Raw genomic sequence first — 23,361 nt, 5'->3', positions numbered from 1 at the left:
CAAGATTTTAACGAGGCATATTCTTTAAATATGGTCATCTAAAGAGAGAGTATTATAAATCAACTTATATTGTATAACCACATTTAGCTATTATTATTGATCAGATCTTAGCCGTCAATTAAGACTTTTATACCTCTCTATATATATATGGATATATTTTTAAGTTCAGATGATATAAGCATACGAAATCTCTCTCTCATTCTCTCTCTTGGGCTTTTCTTCTCTCTTTCAATTAATTTATAACATTTTTTTGATATATTTTTAAAAAAACTGTTACTCGTAAATTTATTAAAAAGCACCTTAATTACTTATCATGTGAGGTTATGAAAGTAGGGGTAATTTTCTGACATAATATTTAATGTTTGCATACCCTTCTACATATGTATGTGGTGAATATAGAGCTAGTACTACTGCTGTTTTACTCCAAAGAAGTTATATCTCGTTGCCCAAGGGGGGAGAGGGAGGGGGAGCTTGCATGTGCTCTTTAATTCTTGAGTTTTGCTATGGTGAATATAGAGCTAGTACTACTGCTATTTTACTCCAAAGAAGTTATATCTCATCGCCGGGGGAGGGGGGGGGGGGAGCTTGCATGTGCTTAGGGCTGTTCATCCAGGTTCCAACCTGGGAACTTGGATATATCCAAACTGCAACCCGGATTTCAAATCCGGGCCGAAACCCTGCCCATGTTATCCTGAGTCACATCCGGGTCGGAACCCGGATGAACTCGGGTTTTATAAAACCCGGATTCCAGGTTCAGGGTTCAACCCGGTTTTTTTTTAATAAAAACCTATATTTTTTTAAAGATTTTTTAAGAAAAATCCATGTTGAAAAGCATAAGCATAATTCTCTCTATTTTTTTTTTAATAAGCAACATAAGCATGATTCTCTTTTATGTAAAAGCCTATATTTATTATAAAGATTAAAAAAAAATACTGTTGAAAATCATCATCATTTTTTTAATTTTATAAAAGCCTATAGTTTGTGAAATATATAAACTACCATTGTCCAGAATAATAAAATATATAAAAATGAAAAACTTAAATGCATGCAATCCACTACAAATTACATTATATTATAAAATATAAAATTACAATATGAGTTACATATCAATAACATAGTCTTCCATGTGATTTAATCACACTAAAATAAAACTAGTCCATTCGCTATAGCTACCCAAACGAAAGATGAATCAATAGGTTCATCTCATAAGCTTTTACCAAAACCCTACAATTCTGTTGTTGAAAAACATAAAAGGAAATAAGATAAAGCATTAGAAGTAATGTTATCACTTTTTTCATTAGCATGACCAGCAAAAAAAGGTGATTGTAAACTGATAAGATGGCCTAGCATGGGAGTTTTTGGGAGGCCTATTTAGAAGAAGAGGCCATTGAGCTTAGGTTTGGATGGTGGCTCTGGGGCATGGCTGTCACACACGAATGCCCCCATGATTGAGCCAGCCTAACTAATTTGGAATTAGGATTGAAAGGCTTAGCATCATGGGCCTGTCCATTGTCAAAGGAAGACATCCAATATTAAGTGGCACAAGACTATGACATTCTTTCATGGTTATTGCTTATTGGAGACTAAACTTGTGCGTTCCACAAAACAAAGACCTTCATAAAATTTTGATGGACAAGATTAACTCAAAGACCAAGAAGGGAAAAGGGACATGAGCCTATTGATTTTGAGGTTCTTTATCCCCCTGACTTCATCTTTGTTCTCCTCTTACTATAGCTGAGAGTAACATGAAGATTGAAATCTTATATTAAACACTTAAAAAAAGCATAAACAAAACTCTAGAGAGGGAGAGAGGGAAAGAGAGAGAGAAGGTGGAGAATTGGGGTGAGACATTTGTGGGCTGTAAAATAATTAGCAGAAATTGAATCATGTGTTTGATCTCTCAATACTGTCAATATTTGTGACTCATTCCCACTCATACACTATTGTCTATTTCTCTATTTTAATGAAAATACAGCTCGAAAATGTCAAGTATAATTAAACAAACTTTATAAATTCTTTGGCTGGACACAACCCAAAATACGGCACTAATTCTATGCAACCATTTATCATGCTTTTAAGGTGAAGAAATATACAACGAGGAGCAAAGAGCTTTCACTGCTTACATAAACAGTTCACTCTGATATACTCGAAGCCACATAAAGAATCTCATCTACTCGAAGTCACATAAATCCCAAATCAACAAAGTAATAAAAGTCAAAAATCTGACCTGAACAAAAACTACATAATCCGTAGCACAGAACAAAAGCTACAAGACACAAATCGAAAAAAAAAAAAAACAAATTGTAGTGAACAAACTATAACAAAAATACCCATGTAAAACAGAAACCTTAATGACTCAGATCTAAACAAAATCTCTTCAAATCTATCGAGATTTGTTCAGATTGTAAGGAAAAAAAGAAATAAAGAACAAGAACCGAACCCAAAAAAAAAAAAAACCCCACTAAGATAGAAAAAGAGAAATCCCAAAAAAACCCTAAAACTCCCATTCGATATTTCACTCGATCTACCAGATCTATCTAAGCAAGAGATCCAGTTCACCAAATCACTAGATTTAACACATTTACATTCATTATTCACATATTGGGAGAGAGACTTACCGAAAGGTCACCGACGATCGAGACAAACACGGCAGTGAAAAAGAGATGGTGGCCAAAATCCTAGGGTTTCGGCACTCGGGTAGACGAAACTTGTTAGGGTTGAAAATATGCACATAACAAAGCTAGGGTTCAGAGAGAGAGAGAGAGAGAGAGAGAGAGAGAGATCATGGTTGGGGAGTTGGGGAGTGAAGAATGAAGGAGATTACGGGGGCGGCTAGGGTTTCGTGTGTTAGAGAGAGAGAGGACTTGGGAAGTTGGGAAGACGGGAGATGAGGGCTTTAGAGAGAGAGATGGTTTTTTGAAGTTTTTATACAAACCCGGTTAACAGGGTTATAAAACGGAACCCGGGTTTCATACCCGAGTCCGCACCGGATGTATTTGGTTTTGCAAATGCGGGGTCTGACCCTGATTTTATCTGGGCCAAAAATCGCAACCGGAAATCCGGTTTTCCGGGTTCCAGGCCGGTCCGGATAAAAACTGACCCGGATGAACAGTCCTACATATGCTCTTTAATTCTTGAGTTTCGCTATATATAAGTAAAATTACATACAAATCTATGTGTTAATACTGATTTATTCATATTTAAAAGTTAAATTAACATTATTTTTAATAATATTTATTTTTTAATGAGTTTTACTATATACAAGTAAAGTTGCGTATTAATCTACGTACCAATATTGATTCTTTCATATTTAAAATTTAAATTAATACTGTTTTTAATAACATTTACTTTTTAACTAATCACAATAAATTAATATATATATTAATATATAAATATACTTATAACTAGACTTTTTATTTTTTAATTAATCATATTAAATTAATATATAAATTAATATACCATTATATTTGCAAGTATATTTTTTCTTAATTCTTTGTCCATTGTACGTCGTGATCAGTACACGTTTGTTTTCTAAGATAACTCTGACATATATAATATTTAATGTTTGCGGACCCCCCCTACGTATTTATTATGTGGTGCATACCTCCGACCAGATAATCTTAGGAAAGATTCTGCTTTCCGTTCCTACTTTATATTATTAAAAGTGGATATTAATATAAATGAGTTTTTAAATTATTTTTTAAATATTTTTAATCATTAAAAATAGAAATTTATTAATAATTGTTTCCTTAATTATTAAAAATAAATAAATAATACATAATATATATTGACACATTTAATAGATATATTTAGTAATTCTATTATTATTTTTCTTTTTATTTTTTTCTTAATAATTTTATAATATATAAATAATAAATAAAAAAAGTATTATATATAAACTTATTTGTATGGCCATACATAACTATTAATTAATACCATTAAATCATTAATTAAGACTTATTTTTAGTCAACAATTAAAACTATTGAACTATCAATTAAAACCTAATTTTAGTCAATAATTAAGATCATTGAATCATACCTACTCTTTTACACTTCTATATATATATATAGATATCATTAACTTATACATCATCAAGTTTTATATTTGAATAATTATTTTTTTTCTTACAATATTCTCTTTTTTATAATATTATTTTTTTTTTAATTTCATAACATAAAGTCATTTAATTTAATAAAAAAATTTTAAAGAAAACGATACAAAAAATCTTAATTATATCTCGTCTGCTGCCAAGTCGCCCCCACCCCAAATAAAACAAAACAAATTATCGAGATTTTGGGACATGCATATGATCTTTTCTGACCATTCAGATTTTTGGACCCAAGCGTGCATGTAATCAAAATGGGTTTTGCGGCAAATAAAATTTCATATGAATTTGTATGTTAATATTAATTTTTTTTATTTAAAATTTAAATTATTAATATTTTTAATAAAATTTATTTTTTAATCAATTATATTAAATTTGTACATATATTAATACATAATTATACTTATAATTAAAGTTTTGCAATCAAAATATCAATGACAGACTTACGTTGTACTAAAGGGCATATGAAAACATAATTCTACATAAAATACCCCGTAGCAATAAAATAAATAAATAAATAAAACAGTGCACGTAAAAAACTCATATTGAGAGAGAATTCGGGAGGGGGCGAGAGCCGACAATGATAGAGAAGATTTTCTCCAATCTATTAATTTTTAATTAGATCACATGATTATCTAACTTCAATCATTTCAAATCCTTATAATATTTTTAATGAAAAATAATAACTGCAAGTGCGAGGGGTAGTCACCAAGCAATCGGATTCTACGTGTCTTTAGTAAAACGGTACGTATTGTACAACAGTTCTACTAGAGACAATCGGCCTATGCAAACAGGAAGTAGTCGGCAAGCTACTTTATTTTTTACATTAAAAAAAATAAAAAATAAAAAGAAACAAGAGTATTGGTTTAGCTCCTTCTTCTTTCTTCCATTTCCCTCCCTCTTTCTTCTATTCTCAATTTTATTTTCTTAATTTATGTGTTTTTAGTTTTGGTATCTCGATTTAGCTTTTCAATTCACAACCCATTCACTGTTGCTTTCTTCTTCTCCCAATTTTTTTTTTCTTAATCATCTCGAATATGGCAATCCAACAAAAGTTCAGTTATAAGAAAGAAATGTTCAAAAACATTAAAACGTTATTGTCGCTACAATCCCACCTAGGGAGAGTTATAGAAAAGTAATAGAACCAAAATATTATTCATACGAAATCCATTCCGTTTTCTTGCCCAACCCAGTATAAAGAAAGAACACTACTTTTGTTTTGAATTTTGCACACACTTCATTGCTATACACATACTCGGATTATATACAAAAATAGAGTAAGCTAAGGAAAGTTACAACATATAATACTATGAGATTTACAAAACCGTTCCTTGATTCAAGCTTGCACAAAATTTGCCCAGAGTTATTCTTGCAGAACAAGTTCTCCCGCTTTGGTTTGGTGCTCTGATTTTTTAGACAGCTTCCATCGAGCTTGCGTGGTGCTCTGGTCAAAAGTCGTCGTCGTGTTGTTCTCTCATATTATCAAAGAGTTCCAAGAGATTATATCTAACTCCTCCATTGTCAAAAACACACCAAAAGCACAATCAATATCTAAACAGTAACACAACGAGACACCAAATCCAGAGCTAATTGAGGTGAAATTGCATATGCAAAATTAATATATAAAACTATATAAGTCCTCAAATTAAAATATATATATATATATATATATATATATTGCAGGAGTTCTTAGAAATGCTTGCCTTCAAGTTAAAGGGGAAGGGATATGCCGTCTTCGATGGAGGCACTTCGAGGGATGGAATCGTCATCTTCGACATAGGGATGGAATCGCAAAGGGAGGGAATGAGGAAGGAAAAAACTCAGAGGAAGGGGCACGATAATAAACGGTGTGTTTCGATGAGGACCAGATTTCACACGCAGGGAAGGAGAAGGAGAACCAAATCTTGCAGACTTGAGAAAGAGAAACTGAGGGGGGAAAAAAATTTCGCACGCAGGGAAGGAGAACCACTGTAGAGAAAGGGAAACAATTCGCACTAAGGAACGAGAACCACCATAAAATAAAAGAGGAGGAAGAAGATGAAGGAAGTAATATTAGGGTTATAGTTTGGGCGAAGATGAAGGAAGAAGATGGAGAATATGAGAGGGGAAAGTGAAAAGAAAGGAGTAAGAAGATTTTGCACAATGAAAAAAGCTAAATGCAAGCGCCAAACGTAACCGGCGTGCAAGCGGCGTGTCCACTTCATTTTAATAAAACTGTGTGTTTTTCTTTTGAAAAAAGCTAGATACAGTCGTTTTATTCAAAAATGAAAACTGCTTGCTTCCCGTTCCTCAGTTTTTCATCTCCCAAATTTCCCTCCTCTGTTTTCCTCCCCAATTCCCTCCCTCTCTGTGTTTCTTCCGCACGAAGGGCAACCTCCCTTCCTTGACGGGGTGTCCCTCCCCCCTCCAGGCCCTTGACAGCACGTCCCTCCCCTTAGCAGGTCTATCCTGAGCCGAAACATATTCCACCGCAACCTCAGTTTCGTCTCCCACAGAATTGATTCCACCACGGCCTCACTCTCATCTCCCATAGAAGCCATCTCTCCCTCCGTCTTCAACTCCTTTTAGGTTAAAATTAATAGTTTCTTGGAGAAAACTAAGAATTTCCAGAGCAAGAACAGTGTAGTTGGTACTTAAGAGGGTATGCAAAAGGAGCAAGAAAATTGCAGGTTAAGCATATGTTGATTCCTTGTGTGCCCACGTTGGTGCGTCCGAAAAAATAGAAAGGGTATGATATAGATAGAATAAGTGGTATTAATGTTGGGATTTTCTCTAGAGAGGCTTACTTATAAAAGAAAAGAAAAGAAAAGGATTTTCTCTTGAGAGGCCTATTGTTGGGTATGATATAAATATAATAAGTGGTATTAATGTTGGGATTTTCTCTAGAGAGGCCTGTTGTTGGGTATGATTTGGGTGGCTGCAAAGCAAACATGCTTTGCTTAGTTCTCATCTTTTCCAAGCATCTATAATTCAAAAAGTCGAGTTTTTGTTCTTAGAATACAATAACTGACTTGGAATGTAAAGGAAAAGTGGTCGTAGCTGACTCTATTAATATTTTTTTTTTCATATTCTTATTTTAAAATCTTTTGAAACTTCCTCCAGGTATGACAAGGGTGGGCACAGCTTGTTTCTACCTTCTTATATCATGTGTATTCATGGGTCTAGGAAGCAGCAGGATGCAATTAAGGATGTTCATGCAAAACAGATGCAAAAGGTTTTTGAGGTACAGAAATGGTGGTTAATTGTTTGGTTAATATTTTCTTTTTATGTTCTTATATCAGATCCATATTTTTGTTTCTTACCTTTGTTTGTTGAAGATTCAAATTAAACTTTGCCTTGAAAATGCAAAGGTCTTGTTTGTAGATGCTAGCATTGAACAAGTGTGGTACTTTTACCTGTAAGAAGTGCTGAATTATTTGCTTTCCCTTTTAGCTTAACAAATTTGTTTCTAACCATTTTCGTCATCGTTTTACTCTGCATAGTTTTTCTTAGTGTTGTGTCCAACACCTTGTGTTAGTTTCCAAATGCAGCACTTTTTCTTTCCTTGCGCTTGGTCACAATATGGATTCAATTGTTTGTACTTTTTCAACCATTTTGAAGATTACTTATTCTGTTCTTAATGTCCAGGCTTTAGATATGCTTGGTAACACCAAATGGAGAATAAATAGAAGAGTACTCAGTATAGTGGAGTGCATTTGGGATAGGGGAGGCAATATTGCTGGCTTGATTAATCGTGAAGAAGACATGCATCCCAGAGCTTTCGAGAGAGAGTCGAAGATGTTGTGTAGGCGTCTTCTTGATTTGAAGTCGAAGACTGTTAGAGCTCCCTAACTCCTGCAGTTAAACAACACAACAATGTAAGAGTAAACCCAGGAAGATGAAGAAGACGTGCGACAAAGACCCACACGACGAAGATCACCCACTCCAAAGACCATGCAAGCTTACGATATGAAGGAACAACACCACGCCGAAGATGAGATCGAGGTCGAGCACCAAAGCGGGAATCCCAAACTTCCGTTTTTTGATATTTTTTTTTAAATATTAGCTGACGTGGCATTATCCATGTCAGTCGTTTACTCGCCGCTTGCATAGAGCGACTATATATAGAAGAGCTCTATTTTATACGTGTCCACCAATCAATACCTAATCCAAAACCACATGGTACGATTATGACCGACTGTCCCTAGTAGAGCTGTTTTTTTTAATTTTTCCTCCTAAGCAATGAATCTGATCTCGATCCCTCTCTCTCTCATACATACGTGGAGTGATAACATTTTATATGTGTCCACCAATCAATATCTAATCCAAAATCACATGATACGATTCTTGGGGATATTTGTTTTATCTTATATTGAAGGGAATGCCGATGTGACATGCATGCGATTGGCTCGGTAATTATTGGCTATAAAATATATATTTAAGAAAATATAACATTACTTCTTATCTATTATTTTTTTATTTGATTTTTTGATAAATTTTGATTTTATTTAATGATCAAGAAAATGAATATTAGTAAAGTTATATATTTTTTTAATTTTTTCTTAATGATTAAGGATGTTAAAAAAATGTTTAAAAAAATAAAAAAAATGAAAAAACTTGATATACATATAAATAATAAATAGATAGTAATAAAATAGTAAACCAATCACTACTCATATATTTATTTACTATCCTCGTGCTGTTACATGCATAGACATTTATACTGATACAGCATTACATGCGATGGAGGCGAATGCATAAGATTCATGGAATGCGTGCTCTGCATTTTCATCATGGCAGACGTAATTTTTGGCTTGGGAAATGATTGAAGCACTGGGTTTTTAGACACTTTGCTTATGTCGTACCTACCTCCGGGCTCCGGCACTCTTTTTAGCCTTTCATGATTACTATTACGTACATATGTTCTCATCTAATCTTATTCTTTAGTATTATTTAAATATAAATATTTTAAAATTAACTATTATAATTTTATCAAATTTTTAAATAAAATATAAAAATCAATTTAATTTTTTTAAATTTTAAAATAAATATAACATTAAAAAATTATAGTATAATAATCTTTTAATTTTCTTTCTAAATCTCATAAAATATTATGATTATTTTATTATTATTTATAAATTATTTTATTATTATTTATAAATTTTTCATCCCATTTTATTTTTTAAATACCTCTAAATGCCCAGCCTACACGCGTATCTAGAGTGATCTAGAAATGTTGGTATCAGTAAAGACAATATTTAAAGAGCAAGGAATCGAGAAAACATGTACAATTATTTTTATAATTTTTTATAATAAAATAAGAATATTTATGTAAAATAATTTTATTTTTATAAAAATATCTTGCATTACAACATAATTATATAAAAATTATAAAAAGAGTTGTATGTCTTATATTTTTTATATTTAAATAGCACAAATAATTACAAATTGTTAGATACTCTTTGTACTAATAAGATTTTCATTTAATTTGTTCTTCATGTTAATTAGTAATTTAGTATTTTATCCTTCTTTTTCACCAGACTTTCTTTCCTTTGAAAATACATAGCTTCATGCATAACTTGTTTTATAAATAAAACAGATTTTTATTAATACTTGAAATAGGGACAGTCACGTATATAAGATAAATACAAAAGAAGCTAAGGGCAAGAGCTAGATTGAAGTCTAGGGTTATAGCTCCAAAGAAACAAGGTATTGAAAAAGAAACTTTAAACATCACCTAGAGAGCAATTAGCCAATTTTCAAAATACTACATTTTTCATCTAAATAAGTCATAGAAACAAAATCACCAAAATACCCAAAAAAATCACCATTGCCTTCATAAATATAATGCCACCTGGCCTTTTTAACCTTTATTTTGGTAAGTTTGACATGCCTTGGTTGTCCCTTTCTCCTATATATATAGCCACAAGACAGAGATCCAACAATACCATTATTTCTATTAAAATCATGTCCAGACTTCAATCACCCTCTTCTACCACAGTTCTTGAGCACTTAGAAGAAGATGGACAAAGTCAAGAATGCAAAGACGGCAACATATCTTCCCGGCCAAATGATATAGGCCCTCAAGATAAAGGCTTTCTCATCGAGTACCATGGATTTTGGATTCCAACTTGGGCCATGTCAGGAGTTATAGCATCACAAAAATACTTTCAAGCTCGTGACACTTAGGGGTGTGCATCCAGATCCATATCCAGGTATCCGGCCATAACTGGATCCGAATTCGGATTTCAAAATCCGGGTAATTATCCGCCCGGATTGAACCCGGACTCAATCCGGGCGGATAATCAGATTCAATTACGATATCCGGATTGTAACCTGATATCCAGATTTTTCTGTTTTTTTTTTTTACTTAAATTCTGGATAGCCGGGTCATACCCGGATTCAATCCGGATTTTGTATAAAAAATAAAAACAAAAATTCTAAAAATATCTTTATAACTTTAAAAAGAAATTATAGCACTTTTTTAAAAAAAAAATCTGATTTCATATTTAAATTGCCCAAATTTTTTTAAAAAATAATTAAAACACTCTTTAAAAGAATTTTATAAAAATAAATAAATTGAAGAACAAAATAAATAAAAATGCAAACTAGATAATATTGTTGTTACATCAATTTACAAAACATAAATTTACAAAGAACAAAATAAATAATAATACATTACAACTAATTAAACTAATATATTGTTCATACGCTTCACATCTTAAATCTTGAATTGGGGGAAAAAATTGATTTCTTTCACCTAGATCTGGTGGAGCATTTTGGGAAATTTTCTACTGGATTGAGTCTCCATAAGCAGCCAACAACATCAACTGCAACAGAAAAATTAAAACAGAGATACAACATCAATTACAAAAACCTATCTCTAAACCTCACCAATAGTTTGATAAACAGAGATACAATTACAGAGACATAAATACAAGATCATGCAAGATGTAAGGGTTATTTGAAAGCTTAATGCAATAATGTAGGACCAAATTCTCATGTTTAAGCTTTTAACAATTTAGTTCAAAGAACCATGCCAAATAAAACTCAAATCAAAACTACAAAAGACAATGCATTCCACAGTTTTCAAACTTAACCCATGCATTTCACTAGCATAGAGATCAAGCTCCTTCAAAGAACTCATAAAAATATTTTTTACATCAAAACAAATTGTAGTTACATTCTAGCCAAAAAACCCCAAATCTGTGAAAAACAATCTAACTTAAGAGAAAAACATGAGTGCCCAACTAGCTTAAGAGAAAAACAAGAACACAAGCTGTGCCCTAGAAACCAGTGGCAATGGATATTCTTTGTGTAGATGCTGAAAGATATTGGATGGGGGTGAAGGTGCTACTGCAAAAATTAGGTACTGAAATAGATATTTTAAACAAATTTCTAGATGAGCAATGTATTGCTGCAATGTTTGAGAAGGATGTCAAGTACCGACACTTTCCCAGGAAATACAAAATCGATGTCAAGTACTTGCTGTTTAATGAAAGGCTGTCATTTTCTCATGTTCTGAAATAATAGAATCCATAGTATAAACCATAATTTCCCATGTCGGTTGCTCTCAAACCTTTATACAATATGATACCATTCATAATATAAACTAAATGAGTAGATGACCTTCAGCAGCAGAAAAAAGCATAATATAAACCACAAAATGTAGAAAAAAGGAAAAAAGGAATATCAAACCCAAACCTAGAACAACAAACACAAACCCAAACAAACCCAAGTGAATATCAAACAAATATCCAAGCGAAAATCAAACAAAAATACAGAAAAAAGGAATCCAACTAAACTGAGAGAGAGAGAGAGAGAGAGAGAGAGAGAGAGAGAGAGAGAGAGAGAGAGAGAGAGAGAGAGATTAACATACCGCACGGCTAGGGTTTTGGATTCAACAAACTTGAGATTTAAGAGCAAGAGACGAGAGACGAGTGTTGAGAGAAGAGGATTCACGACAGAAGAGCAATGAGAGATGGACAGAGTAACGAGTTGAGAACTTGAGTCTGAAGAACGAAGAGGATTCGAGAGAGACAGAGTGACTCGGAGACGGCGACAGGACTCGACAGAGGAAAATGCAAAAACCTAGCAGGAATGGCGTCGTTTTCGAAAGAGAGAAAAAAAAAAAGTGTATAACCCAGTTACGGATAACCGGGTTATAAAACCGGATCCGGGTTTTCTACAACCGGGCAGATAACCGCCCAGATTCTGGATTTTTAGACCGACCGGAAAAAAATCTGGTCCAGATGCACACCCCTTGTGACACTGATATCCTATTAGTGACCCATCCTAAAGTTGGTACTACTTGGACAAAGGCGATCTTGTTTGCCTTAAAGAACCGGATGCACTACCCAGATCTTCAAGAACATCCTCTACTCACAAACATCCCTCATGATCTTGTGCCCTTGTTGGAAGGAGATATCTACACTAAAAAAAAGGTTCTAGATCTCGATCCTGCCTTTCCAAGACTCATTTCAACTCATTTACCTTATGCTTTGTTACCAACATCTGTGAAGGATTCGACATGTAAGATTGTGTATGTATATAGAAACCCTAAAAATACTTTTGTATCACTTTGGCACTTCCAGAATAGGTTGTATCCAACGACTAACTCGCTTGAAGAAGCTTTTGACAAGTTTTGTAGGGGAATGAATCCATTTGGCTCTTATTGGGATCATGTTTTGAGTTGTTGGAAGGAAAGCATACAAAATCCAGGCCGAAAGATGCTTTTCTTGAAGTATGAAGAGATGAAAGAGCAAACCACCACCTATTTGAAGAGAATAGTTGAGTTCTTAGATTGTCCATTTTCTTTAGAAGAAGAGGCAAAAGGTACAATGAATGACATTTCAAGGTTGTGTAGTTTTGATAACTTAAGCAACTTGGATGTGAATAAAAGCGGAAAGCGGCATCTTCCAGATCATAAAATGACACTTTTTAGACAATGCATAGACAGTGCTGCATATTTTCACCAAGGTAATACTGGAGATTGGGTGAATTTCTTAACACCTAAAATGGCAGAAAAATTAGACCATATTATTGAAGAAAAATTTCATGGTACTGGATTGAAATTGTAAGTCTTTAAGTTACATCATCGTCATAGTCAATTCCTAGTATGTACTGAACTCGTTGTTGATTTTTTTTTAATTAGTTGACATTTTGTAATCAAAATAATTAAATTTGTTGTATTGTTGTCAACGCTAGCTTGTGTTGACGGTTGATTATAAAATGAGTTTGTTGTAACACTTTGTTAACATTTGTTTAAGAATTAAAATCAATTTGTAGTAATATCAAGTGTTCCTTCAAATCACAAGAAAAGAAAACCAGCAAAAAGAATAGAGAAAGATATAATGAATTACCGATGAGGTTTTATTTTAATTTGTTTCTTTCAAGCTTTCTTTTCTAACCAGGTGCTTTTTCGAAAAAGGAAAGAAGTTTACTAAGGTGGGGGGATATACATCCCAATTAAGTCCCAACAGATATAAATGCAACAAACCAAAGCAATGTAGGAGCTATGAATCGTTGAATATATAGAGGTTTCTTTGAATTGAGGAACTTAGAAGTAAATAAAAGTGGAGTATACAGTAACAACCAGTGAGACCTTTTTTCATCAAGGTGGGGTTGGAGATTGAATAAATTATTTCAACCTCAAATGGTAGAGAAAATAGATCACATTTCTAAAGACAGGTTTCATGGCACACGGTTAACATTTTAGGACTTCGAGTTGCATCACCATGGTCAATGCATACATACATATAGCATTGGACCATTTTGATCTGTTCATAAACAATAACACGAGTACTTGAAGGGATATACATGCGAAATACTATAGCCATAAAGTGATTATATAAAATGAATCTCATAATTAAACTAATGTAGATTGTTGTGCTTTGTCAGATTGTAAAATTATTTTTATTGTAAAATAAATATAACGAATCACATGAAACCATGTTAGTTTATGTGATTGCTTTTGTGTAATCCTTTTGTAGCTACCGCACTCATATTTTCAAATCCTGTTAGTAGTGGGCAACCCAGCCGTAAGGGTGTACTGTTAGTACAAAATTATTATTATTATTTTTTGTTTTAATTTTTTTAAATATTTTTTTAACATCCTTAATCATTAAAAAACATATATAACTTTAATAATAATCACTTCTTTTATCATTAAATAAAAAAAAAATGTATAAACAGTAAAATTGAATGGAAAAAATCATGGCTTGATTTAGCGTTTTCCTTTCAATAACCTGGTCACCTAATTCTCATCCATTTCTCCAATATTCTTCTCCTTCGATCAGCTTTCATGCGAAAAGAAGCTTGATCTCATGAATGACATCTTGTAAACGTACGTACACACTGATCTATTTCTGATCTCCAAAATTTAAGTTCTGTAGACTAGATTTGTACTAAATATGTAAACTCATATATTTTAATTTTAATTTTTTTTTATTTTAAAGAAATGATGATTAATAAATTTGCATTTTATTAATGGGTAAATGTATTTTAAAAATAATTTCAACAAGATTATTTACACTGTATGGATATTTGGAATAGTCATTAGTGCGCACCTAGCTCATTTATGGCTGATTTGAATATACAAAATCAAACTATTTCATTTCATTCTATCTCATATAATTAAATATTTAATATTAATTTTATTTTAAAATTTTAAAATATTAAATTATTTATTATATTCTAATAATAAATAAAAATAATAATTAATTTTTAACAAAATATTTTATTTCATGTCATGTTAAATGTGCAACTAAAGGAGGCTAGACATTTTGCTCAACGTTGCTCTCACTCTGTTTTCATCCTTTTCATGATTACTATTACACAGTTCTCCTGCACCCATTCTGAGCTGTACAGTGGAGTAATGGTATACCAGACTTTAGACAGGTCTAAAAAATGTTTGAAATAAAAAGTGAAAAAAAAAAAGTTACAATTTGCACTAGATGGCATGCCAAATGTGCAAATTGACAGGGTATAGTGGTATTACCTTTATTTTATTTTGTTTTGGTTTACTCCTGCTAAATTAAAGGAATTCTTTTACTCACTGGCCATACACCACGCATTTGATAAGAAAAAAATGATGTGTGGTGTAGACATGATGAGTAGAATTTTTTATTAAATAAAATTGGGGTTTAAAGGATTTGAAAATAAGGATTTAGATGTTTTATTCGGATCGTTTGATTTCACAAATAATGTCAGTCTATTTTATTTCATCTCAACATCCATACACCATTCAAACAAAAACACTTTCTAAATGTAAATTTTTTAAATTTTAATTTTTTCATCTAATCATTACCTAATCATTATAAATTTTTTAAACATTAAAAAAAATTAATACAAAAAATCAACTTTTTCAAATCTCAAAATAAAAATAATATTAAAAACTTAAATTATAATAATATTTTAATTTTATAATTTTTATATTCAACCTTTTTTATCTCATTTCTCAAAATCTCATAAAATATTTTAACTTAAACTATTTCACTAATATTCACAAATTATCTCATTATTATTAACAGATTTCTCATCTCATCTAATTTTTGTAATCAAATGAGGCAAACTCTAGTATATATTTGTTAGTTGACAAGAAATAAATACTTGATTTGAAGATTTTATAATATTTCTAGTTATTTGAGGGAATTTTTTGTAATAATATTGTTAAATATTCAATAAATATATTGGGTTTATTTATATATTTATATACCTCTCAAGTAAATTATAAGCCTAAATTTTGAATAAAAATTATAATCTTATATATATTCCAACAAAAATATAATAAAATAGAGTGATATAAGAGCTCGACAGATGCTATAATTCAATAACAAAGTGGTATATCTTGTGTGAATGGAGGATTTATTAATAATTTTATAGTACTTTTTTCTTTTTTCTTTTTTAATGTCGATCGACTCAAATGGGTTCTAGTAATTCTTGCCCTCATGACATTAAACAACAAAAAGATGAAAATCTCAAAAATTATGTCTGGCACAATGAAAATGCTAAACCTGTCTTCCATGAATTTTATGCATTTGCCCCCACCACATACAATACTGTACCAGCACATACTTACATGCATGCAACAGCACAGGGATAGCAAATAAATATTTTATAGCCTATAATTACCGAGCCAATTGCATGCATGTCACACCAGCATTCCCTTTGATATAAAGATAAAACAAATATCCCAAGACTCGTACCATGCGGTTTTGGGTTAGATATTGATTAGTGGACACATATGGAATATCACTCCAGTATGAGAGAGTGAGAGAGAGATCAGATTCATTGCCTTGGAGAAGAAATTAAAATAATTGTAAAAACTTGAAATTATTGAAATTAGATAATTACATGATCTAATTAAAAATTGGTAGATGGGAGAAAATCTTCTCTACCATTGTCAGCTATGCTCTCGCCCTCCCAAATTCTCTCTCAATATGAGTTTTTTACGCCATGATTTGCGTAAAAAAGTTCTCTCTCTCTTTTATTTTCTTTCTTGACAATATCTCTGAACACTAGGGGTGACAATATTTTACACGATCCGTTAACCCAACACAAACACGACATGATAATAGCGGGTTAGGGTTTAGTTTTAATGGGTTCGGGTCAAAACGGGTTGACCCGTTAAGACACGATTGCTTAACAAGTTGATAACGGGTTAACCCGTTATGACACGTTATAACACGATAAAAAAGTTAAAATTATAATTATATCCTTATATCTAAAAGTAAAATTGTTAGAATTTCAATTTCGATATTTTTATTATTGGATTGTAATTTTAAATTTGTAGTTAGCTTTGTAATTTTTATAAATATTATGATTTTAAAATTTACATAAAATTATACTAATTTAATCAAGTCAAACTAATTAATTTTATGTCTATTCAATCTATTTACATAAATAGTTTGAAATGGGTCATATTGTATCGTGTTAACCTATTTTATAATATTTACTAATGGGTCAAAATGGGTTGACACGATACGACCCGTTATGTTAATAGGTCGTGTTAGGGTTTGAGATTTTGACACGATAAACTTAACGGATCGGGTTATGATTGAGTTTTATAGTATAATATATATGTTTTGATACTATATGAATATTATCCGTTACCACAATTTGACACTCTACTGAACACTCTTACCTACTCTCACAAATGCTACTTTAACTGAGGTTAAATAATATCTATTCTTTTTAGGGTAGGTTGGCATAAACATGCATGGCTGGCAGAGATCAAAACCCAAGATGACAAGATCAGTTATAATATCCTAGATACCAACTATTTTTAAGGCAAAATGTCAGCAAATTATAAATCAAAGTGGGCTCAGCTTCATGATCAGTCCGTATCTTAATGGCACTTTTTTAGATTATTATAAGGTCATAATCATCACTAAATAGTTTTTTTTTTTTTGAAAGATCATCACTAAATAGTTTGAAAAGCGATACATATGATCATGAGCAAGATCATAAAAATATGGTGTTTTGACGAGGAGCACATATTTTTAAATAGATAGAAGAGGCCAGTGCCCTTTAAGTCACAGTTCCAGCAGTTCCTTCTACGAAAGTTGTTGAGAGTGGGTGAAAATTGGTAGAGATATAGATGTGAAATTATCGCTTGTCTCAAAAAATTTAAGTTGATGAGAAGATGTGGATTTTATTATTTATTTTATATTTTAATACTTTTTACATGTCGGCCAAACTCCCTCTTAATAGATAGTTTAATACGTAGAATATTTAATTAAATGAGATAGAGTATAGAGTCAGTTTCAAATTCATAATTTCTACTTTGATATTATGTGAAATCTTTTTTGTGGAATAGTCACATTGTCATGTATAATATCTTCACTCTTAATAGTTACATACAAGTCTATATAACATAAAAAAGCGGGATGCCCATGACGTGTACGTGTGGGATGAGCCAAATCCTCATTGAATCTTATTTTTCCATTAGAAGGGGCTCGTATATGTTCTGTAGTACCTCTTGTGAATACTCCGCCGGTATGAAAAGTTATCATCACTTAAAGTTAATAAACTCTATTTAATTGTATCCTATTAAATCAAACTTTTTGTGATATCGATATTTCCATCTCAAGGTTGGGAAATATTTTTTTACAATCCACTCTCACCTATTCTCAACTAGTCCCACCAACGCTCTAGGTCTCTCACACCCTATCTTCTATTTATTTTTCTCGAATCTACTAACCAAATTTGATGGACGATCAGGATAGTTTGCAAAAAGTGACTCAATTATTGGCCTCCTGTTCGTATGAAACCAACACCAAATGGGGAAAAGAGGCAACTACTTCACATAATATTATTTGTTTTCTTCACAATATTTGAATTACTTGTTTGTTTCCCTTTGTTGTCCTTCTAACTTGCTATGTTTTGTTCAATTTCAAACAGTATAAATACTCTCTCTCATTGACGTCTCTCTCCCTTCCAAGTTCTCTCTATTATATTTAATTAAATATTTCACATATTAAGCTATTCATTAAGAGAGAATCTAACTCACACGTGAGTAGAAGTATTAAGATATAAACTAAATAATAGAATTTATATTTTCTTATCAGTTTAAATTTTTTAAAAAATAATAATTTTAAACCATTAAATATCTTTTTGGGTGGCTTTGAGACTGGAGTATTTTTTATAAAACAATACTATTTTTATAATTTATTTTATAAAATATGTTTAATTTAGAATATGAATGTGTTTCTATATATATAGACACACATTTTATATCGAGTGATGCTACTCATACAGAAAATTCAATGCTGGATACCAAGAGTGTAGATTGTTTCTTCACTCTTTTTTTATTCTTTTTTTTTTCTTCAATCATTTTTAAACCCTTTTAAATATTTTAAAAAAATCGTCCAATTAATTAAAAATATTTTCTTAATTATTAAATAAAAAATTAAAAAAATCAATACAAAATATGTGCATAGATAGATCTATCGTTTCTTGTTCACATTTGGGGTTGGTCAAGAAAGTTAATTGTTATAGTGATTGATTAATTTGGTTGGTGTAGTCAGTGAACATTTAACAATGTCCCACAAAAGAGTCATTCTCTTGGGCCCATAAGTTGTCAATTGTGCCCATTCGTGATTGATTGATTAATGCGTGAATCATTGTTTGTGATTAGGTACGAAAAATCCGGCAAGAATCAATTAGTGTATTTTCCCTTAGAAAGTTTGTTGTTACAGTGATTGATTAATTTGATCGGTGTGGTCAGTGAACATTTTAACAATGTCTCACAAAAGAGTCATTCTCTTGGACCCATTAGCTGTCAATTGTGTCCAATTAATTGTGATTGTGATTGATTGATTAATGCGTGAATCACATTGTTTGTGATTAGGTACGAAAAATCCGGCAAGAATCTGTATTTTTCCTTGGAAAGTTTGTTGTTACAGTGATTGATTAATTTGATTGGTGTTGTCAGTTAACATTTAACAATGTCCCACAAAAGAGTCATTCTCTTGGACTCATTAGCTGTCAATTGTACTCAATTAATTGTGATTCGTGATTGATTGATTAATGCGTGAATCACATTGTTTGTGATTAGGTACGAAAAATCCGGCAAGAATCAATTAGTGTATTTTTCCTTAGAAAGTTTGTTGTTACAGTGATTGATTAATTTGATTGGTGTAGTCAGTGAACATTTAACAATGCCCGACCAAAAATTAAAAAATTAGACGTCTGTCCTGACATTCCGCTCATAGGAATTAGATGTTTATAGAAAAAAGATTTTAATGTTTTGCTTGATTTTATTTTTTCTTATTTTTAGTGTTATAAATATTAAATTAATTTTTTATTTTTTTAATATAAATATGCAGTTAGTTATATATTTTGCTTTGTTTTTATTAATGCTTATAATATATATCAGTACAAAGCATCTGCGCGTAGTTAGCTTTGCAACTAACAACCACATAAAAATTTTAATATCGTCTCTATTAATTCTATTAATTCTATAGAAAATGATACAAAATGATATACTAGATCTTATAAAGTCTGGCATCAAAAGACTCATATTTTGAATTAATATTTTTGTTAGACTTCTATTAAACTTATCGCATGCTTGTTAAAATTATCGATATTATAAATATGTGTTAGACTATGTCATATTTTGAACTAATTTTTCTTTTCTAATCTATGCAAGCATGTAATTATTGTACTTTATTTAACTATCATCACCCACAAATATATTATTTTTTTAAAAATAGTTCTTTCACCAAAGTTGCTTCCATCCTAGTATATATAAAAAAGGCCCACAAATATTAACACTTCATTTGATTATATATGATATGAGATGGGAAAACTCTAAATGCAGTCGGCTCGTGTAGACGTCTTGCAGTCGTCCAAGATTTATAGTGAAACGATTCGTTTTATTCAATTTGGGATGTTAAAACCAAGTGGTAAAGAGAAGAAACAGGAAAAAAAATTGAAGGAGATCCCATTTGAAGGAAAACTATAAGTCCCCTGCTATGGAAATCTCATCTGAAGGAAAAAAAAAATGAAGAAAAAAAAGAAGGTTGAAGAATACTACATTTACAGTTTTCTAAAAACCAAAGAAATCTACTACCATGAAAATCCCACCCGAAGGGAAAAAAAAATATAGGAAAAAATCCACTACTATGGAAATCCCATTTGACAAAATCTACATAAAAAAAAAATGGAGAAAACTTAATAAAATGGGAAAACCCATGAAGCATGACCTCTGTTTTTATACCTCAAAAACAGAGCATTCCTAAAACTATACCTTCCCATCTCAACCAAGAGCTACCGTGGTCCTACCAAGCACAACTTCTTCAAACCCCCCAGACTTGAATACTCTCTCTCTCCCCCCACCTTAAACGACCAAACCGGTGCACTCGAAACCTTTCAAGCACGGCAGTGCGGTGAAGACTCTCTCTTCCTCCACATTTTCTCTCTTTCCACCTTCTTTTCTCACATCATTTTTCTACCATCACACTTGCTGCTGTCGATCTCGACCTGGCCACCTAGATCTATCGTTGTGATTTGCTATCTTGGTGAGTAAGACCCTTGTAGCACGACTTCATACTCCAGAGTCTTTTTTCTCAACGCAAATAATAGTTTCTTTTATTTTGTTTTTTATTTTTTTTAATTTGACTTGACAACCTGTCACGTCAGCTGACGACTCAGTAAGCGACAGTATGTAAAATAATATAAGATAAAATTTAAAAGTTAAATATAATATTATTAAAATATAATTTTTGAATATTTTTTATTTTAAAATTTAAAAAAAATTGAATTTTTATTTTATTCTGTATTAGAGTTTAAAAAAATGTTAATAATCAAATAAAAAAAGAAGATTTATATAACTAAATGAGATTATGTAGAAAATTACTCCTACTTTTAAAAAACAACGTGAATATTGACACGTAAGGAGAGGTGATAGATTTCATTTAGTTGGGCAGCTAAGTAAATCCCCCATGTACAGCATTTTTTTTTTTTTAATCTTATCTTATCTCCGATCATGTACAGTTTGTTGTCAGCGATGGATGTTATGGGAAGTCCCCCATCATGTACAGTTTGTTGTCTGCAATGGATGTTATGGGAAGTTTAAGTACATAATGATGTACACCTCGATCGGGTACTGTACTTCTCTATATATACCCATAACATTGACAGTACCTAGGTACGTCTGTAATATCAACCACGTACTGAACAATTTAGGTGAAACAACGATCTTCCCTTCCTTCTTGAATCATGTCTACACTCGATCCATCTTTTTCCCAGCACTTGCAAGAAGATGAACTAACCCCAGATCAATACGGTGACTTCATATCCTCCCTCCCAACAACAGGCTTCTTAAGTCAGTACCGTGGATTTTGGTTTCCAACCAAGTTCATGCAGGGAGTTTTATCCCTCCGAAAACACTTCCAAGCTCACGACACTGATATTCTAATGATGACCCCTCCCAAAGTTGGGACTACTTGGTTGAAGGCTATCTTGTTCGCTATTCTGAACCGAAAGCATCATCTAGACCTTCAAAAACATCCATTGCTCACAAACAATCCTCATATTCTTGTGCCTTACTTGGACTTGCATCTCTATAATAAAAAAGAGGTTCCAGATCTGACCACTTACCCCTCTCCGAGGCTCTTTTCAGCTCATTTACCTTATACATTGCTACCAACATCTGTTAAGAACTCAAAGTGTAAGATTGTGTATTTGTATAGGAATCCTAAGGATACCTTTGTGTCACTTTGGCACTTCTTGGAAAAGATTGGGATGACAACTGATTCGTTTGAAGAAACTTTTGATAAGTTTTGTCAGGGAGTGAGTAACTTTGGGCCATATTGGGATCATGTTTTGAGCTATTGGAATGAAAGTTTAGAAAAGTCTCAAAGGATACTCTGCTTGAGATATGAGGAACTGAAAGAGCAACCCACCACTCACTTGAAGAGAATAGCCGAGTTCTTGGGATGTCCATTTTCTTCAGAAGAAGAGACAAAAGGTATGATAAATGATATTTCAAGATTGTGTAGTTTTGATTATTTGAGCAAGTTGGAGGTGAATAAAAGTGGAACAACCCACAATATGAAGAACGAAAGCCTTTTTCGCCGAGGTGAGGTTGGAGATTGGGTAAATTACTTAACACCTCAAATGTCAGAGAAATTAGATAACATTTTTAAAGAAAAATTTCATGGTACAGGGCTAAAATTTTAGGGCATCCAAAGATTGCATCATCGTCATCGTTGCTAATGCTATTTATTATTTGATTGTCTTTATTATTTTCAATGTTTATGATAGAATGTCGTGATCAATATAATAATAAATCTCTTGCATCCTGTAAATGTTTAAGTTTGCATTAGCATGGAAAAGTAAATTTGTTAGATTATTGTCAATCATCATGTGTACGTGTGTCGACAGGCAATCAATAAAATGCATTATTAATGTTGTATTCTCAATTTTATCGTCGATGTTTTGGTGTCACTTCTTTCTCAATTTTGTTCATATACAACTGATATCGCTAACATCCTAAATCAAAATTTGGCTCCGTTCAATCAATCGATCTATTTCTAGTAGCAATACCTCGATCAATAGATTTTTGCATATTGGTTAATGCATACACACAGGGGTGAACATGATTGTTTTACATCGTGATAGCATATCTCTCCCGAGTTCTCTCTCAATATGGACTCTATTTGGATCATATTTTGAGTTGTTGGAACAAAAGTTTAAAAAGCGCACTACAAAAAAAAGAGAGCAAATTGGGCTATTTTTATTTCCAGAAACACTATTACCGCCGGAAATA

The 23,361-nt window shown here is 32.0% G+C and overlaps 2 protein-coding genes across 2 annotated transcripts; both read left to right on the top strand.

Moving 5' to 3' along the window:
* Window positions 1-12,337: 12,337 nt before the first annotated feature.
* Window positions 12,338-13,165, top strand: LOC122309532 (cytosolic sulfotransferase 5-like). Its single transcript, XM_043123041.1, has one exon. It carries the CDS (start codon window positions 12,338-12,340, stop codon window positions 13,163-13,165), a length of 828 nt encoding a protein of 275 aa, XP_042978975.1.
* Window positions 13,166-21,727: 8,562 nt separating this feature from the next.
* LOC122311941 (cytosolic sulfotransferase 5-like) lies at window positions 21,728-23,014 on the top strand. The gene has a single exon (XM_043126728.1). It carries the CDS (start codon window positions 21,810-21,812, stop codon window positions 22,770-22,772), a length of 963 nt encoding a protein of 320 aa, XP_042982662.1. The 5' UTR covers window positions 21,728-21,809; the 3' UTR covers window positions 22,773-23,014.
* Window positions 23,015-23,361: the final 347 nt, after the last annotated feature.

The sequence above is a fragment of the Carya illinoinensis genome, chromosome 5 (assembly GCF_018687715.1).
Source record: "Carya illinoinensis cultivar Pawnee chromosome 5, C.illinoinensisPawnee_v1, whole genome shotgun sequence".
Classification (NCBI taxonomy): Eukaryota; Viridiplantae; Streptophyta; class Magnoliopsida; order Fagales; family Juglandaceae; genus Carya; species Carya illinoinensis.
This window is presented reverse-complemented; position numbering and strand designations above follow the sequence as displayed.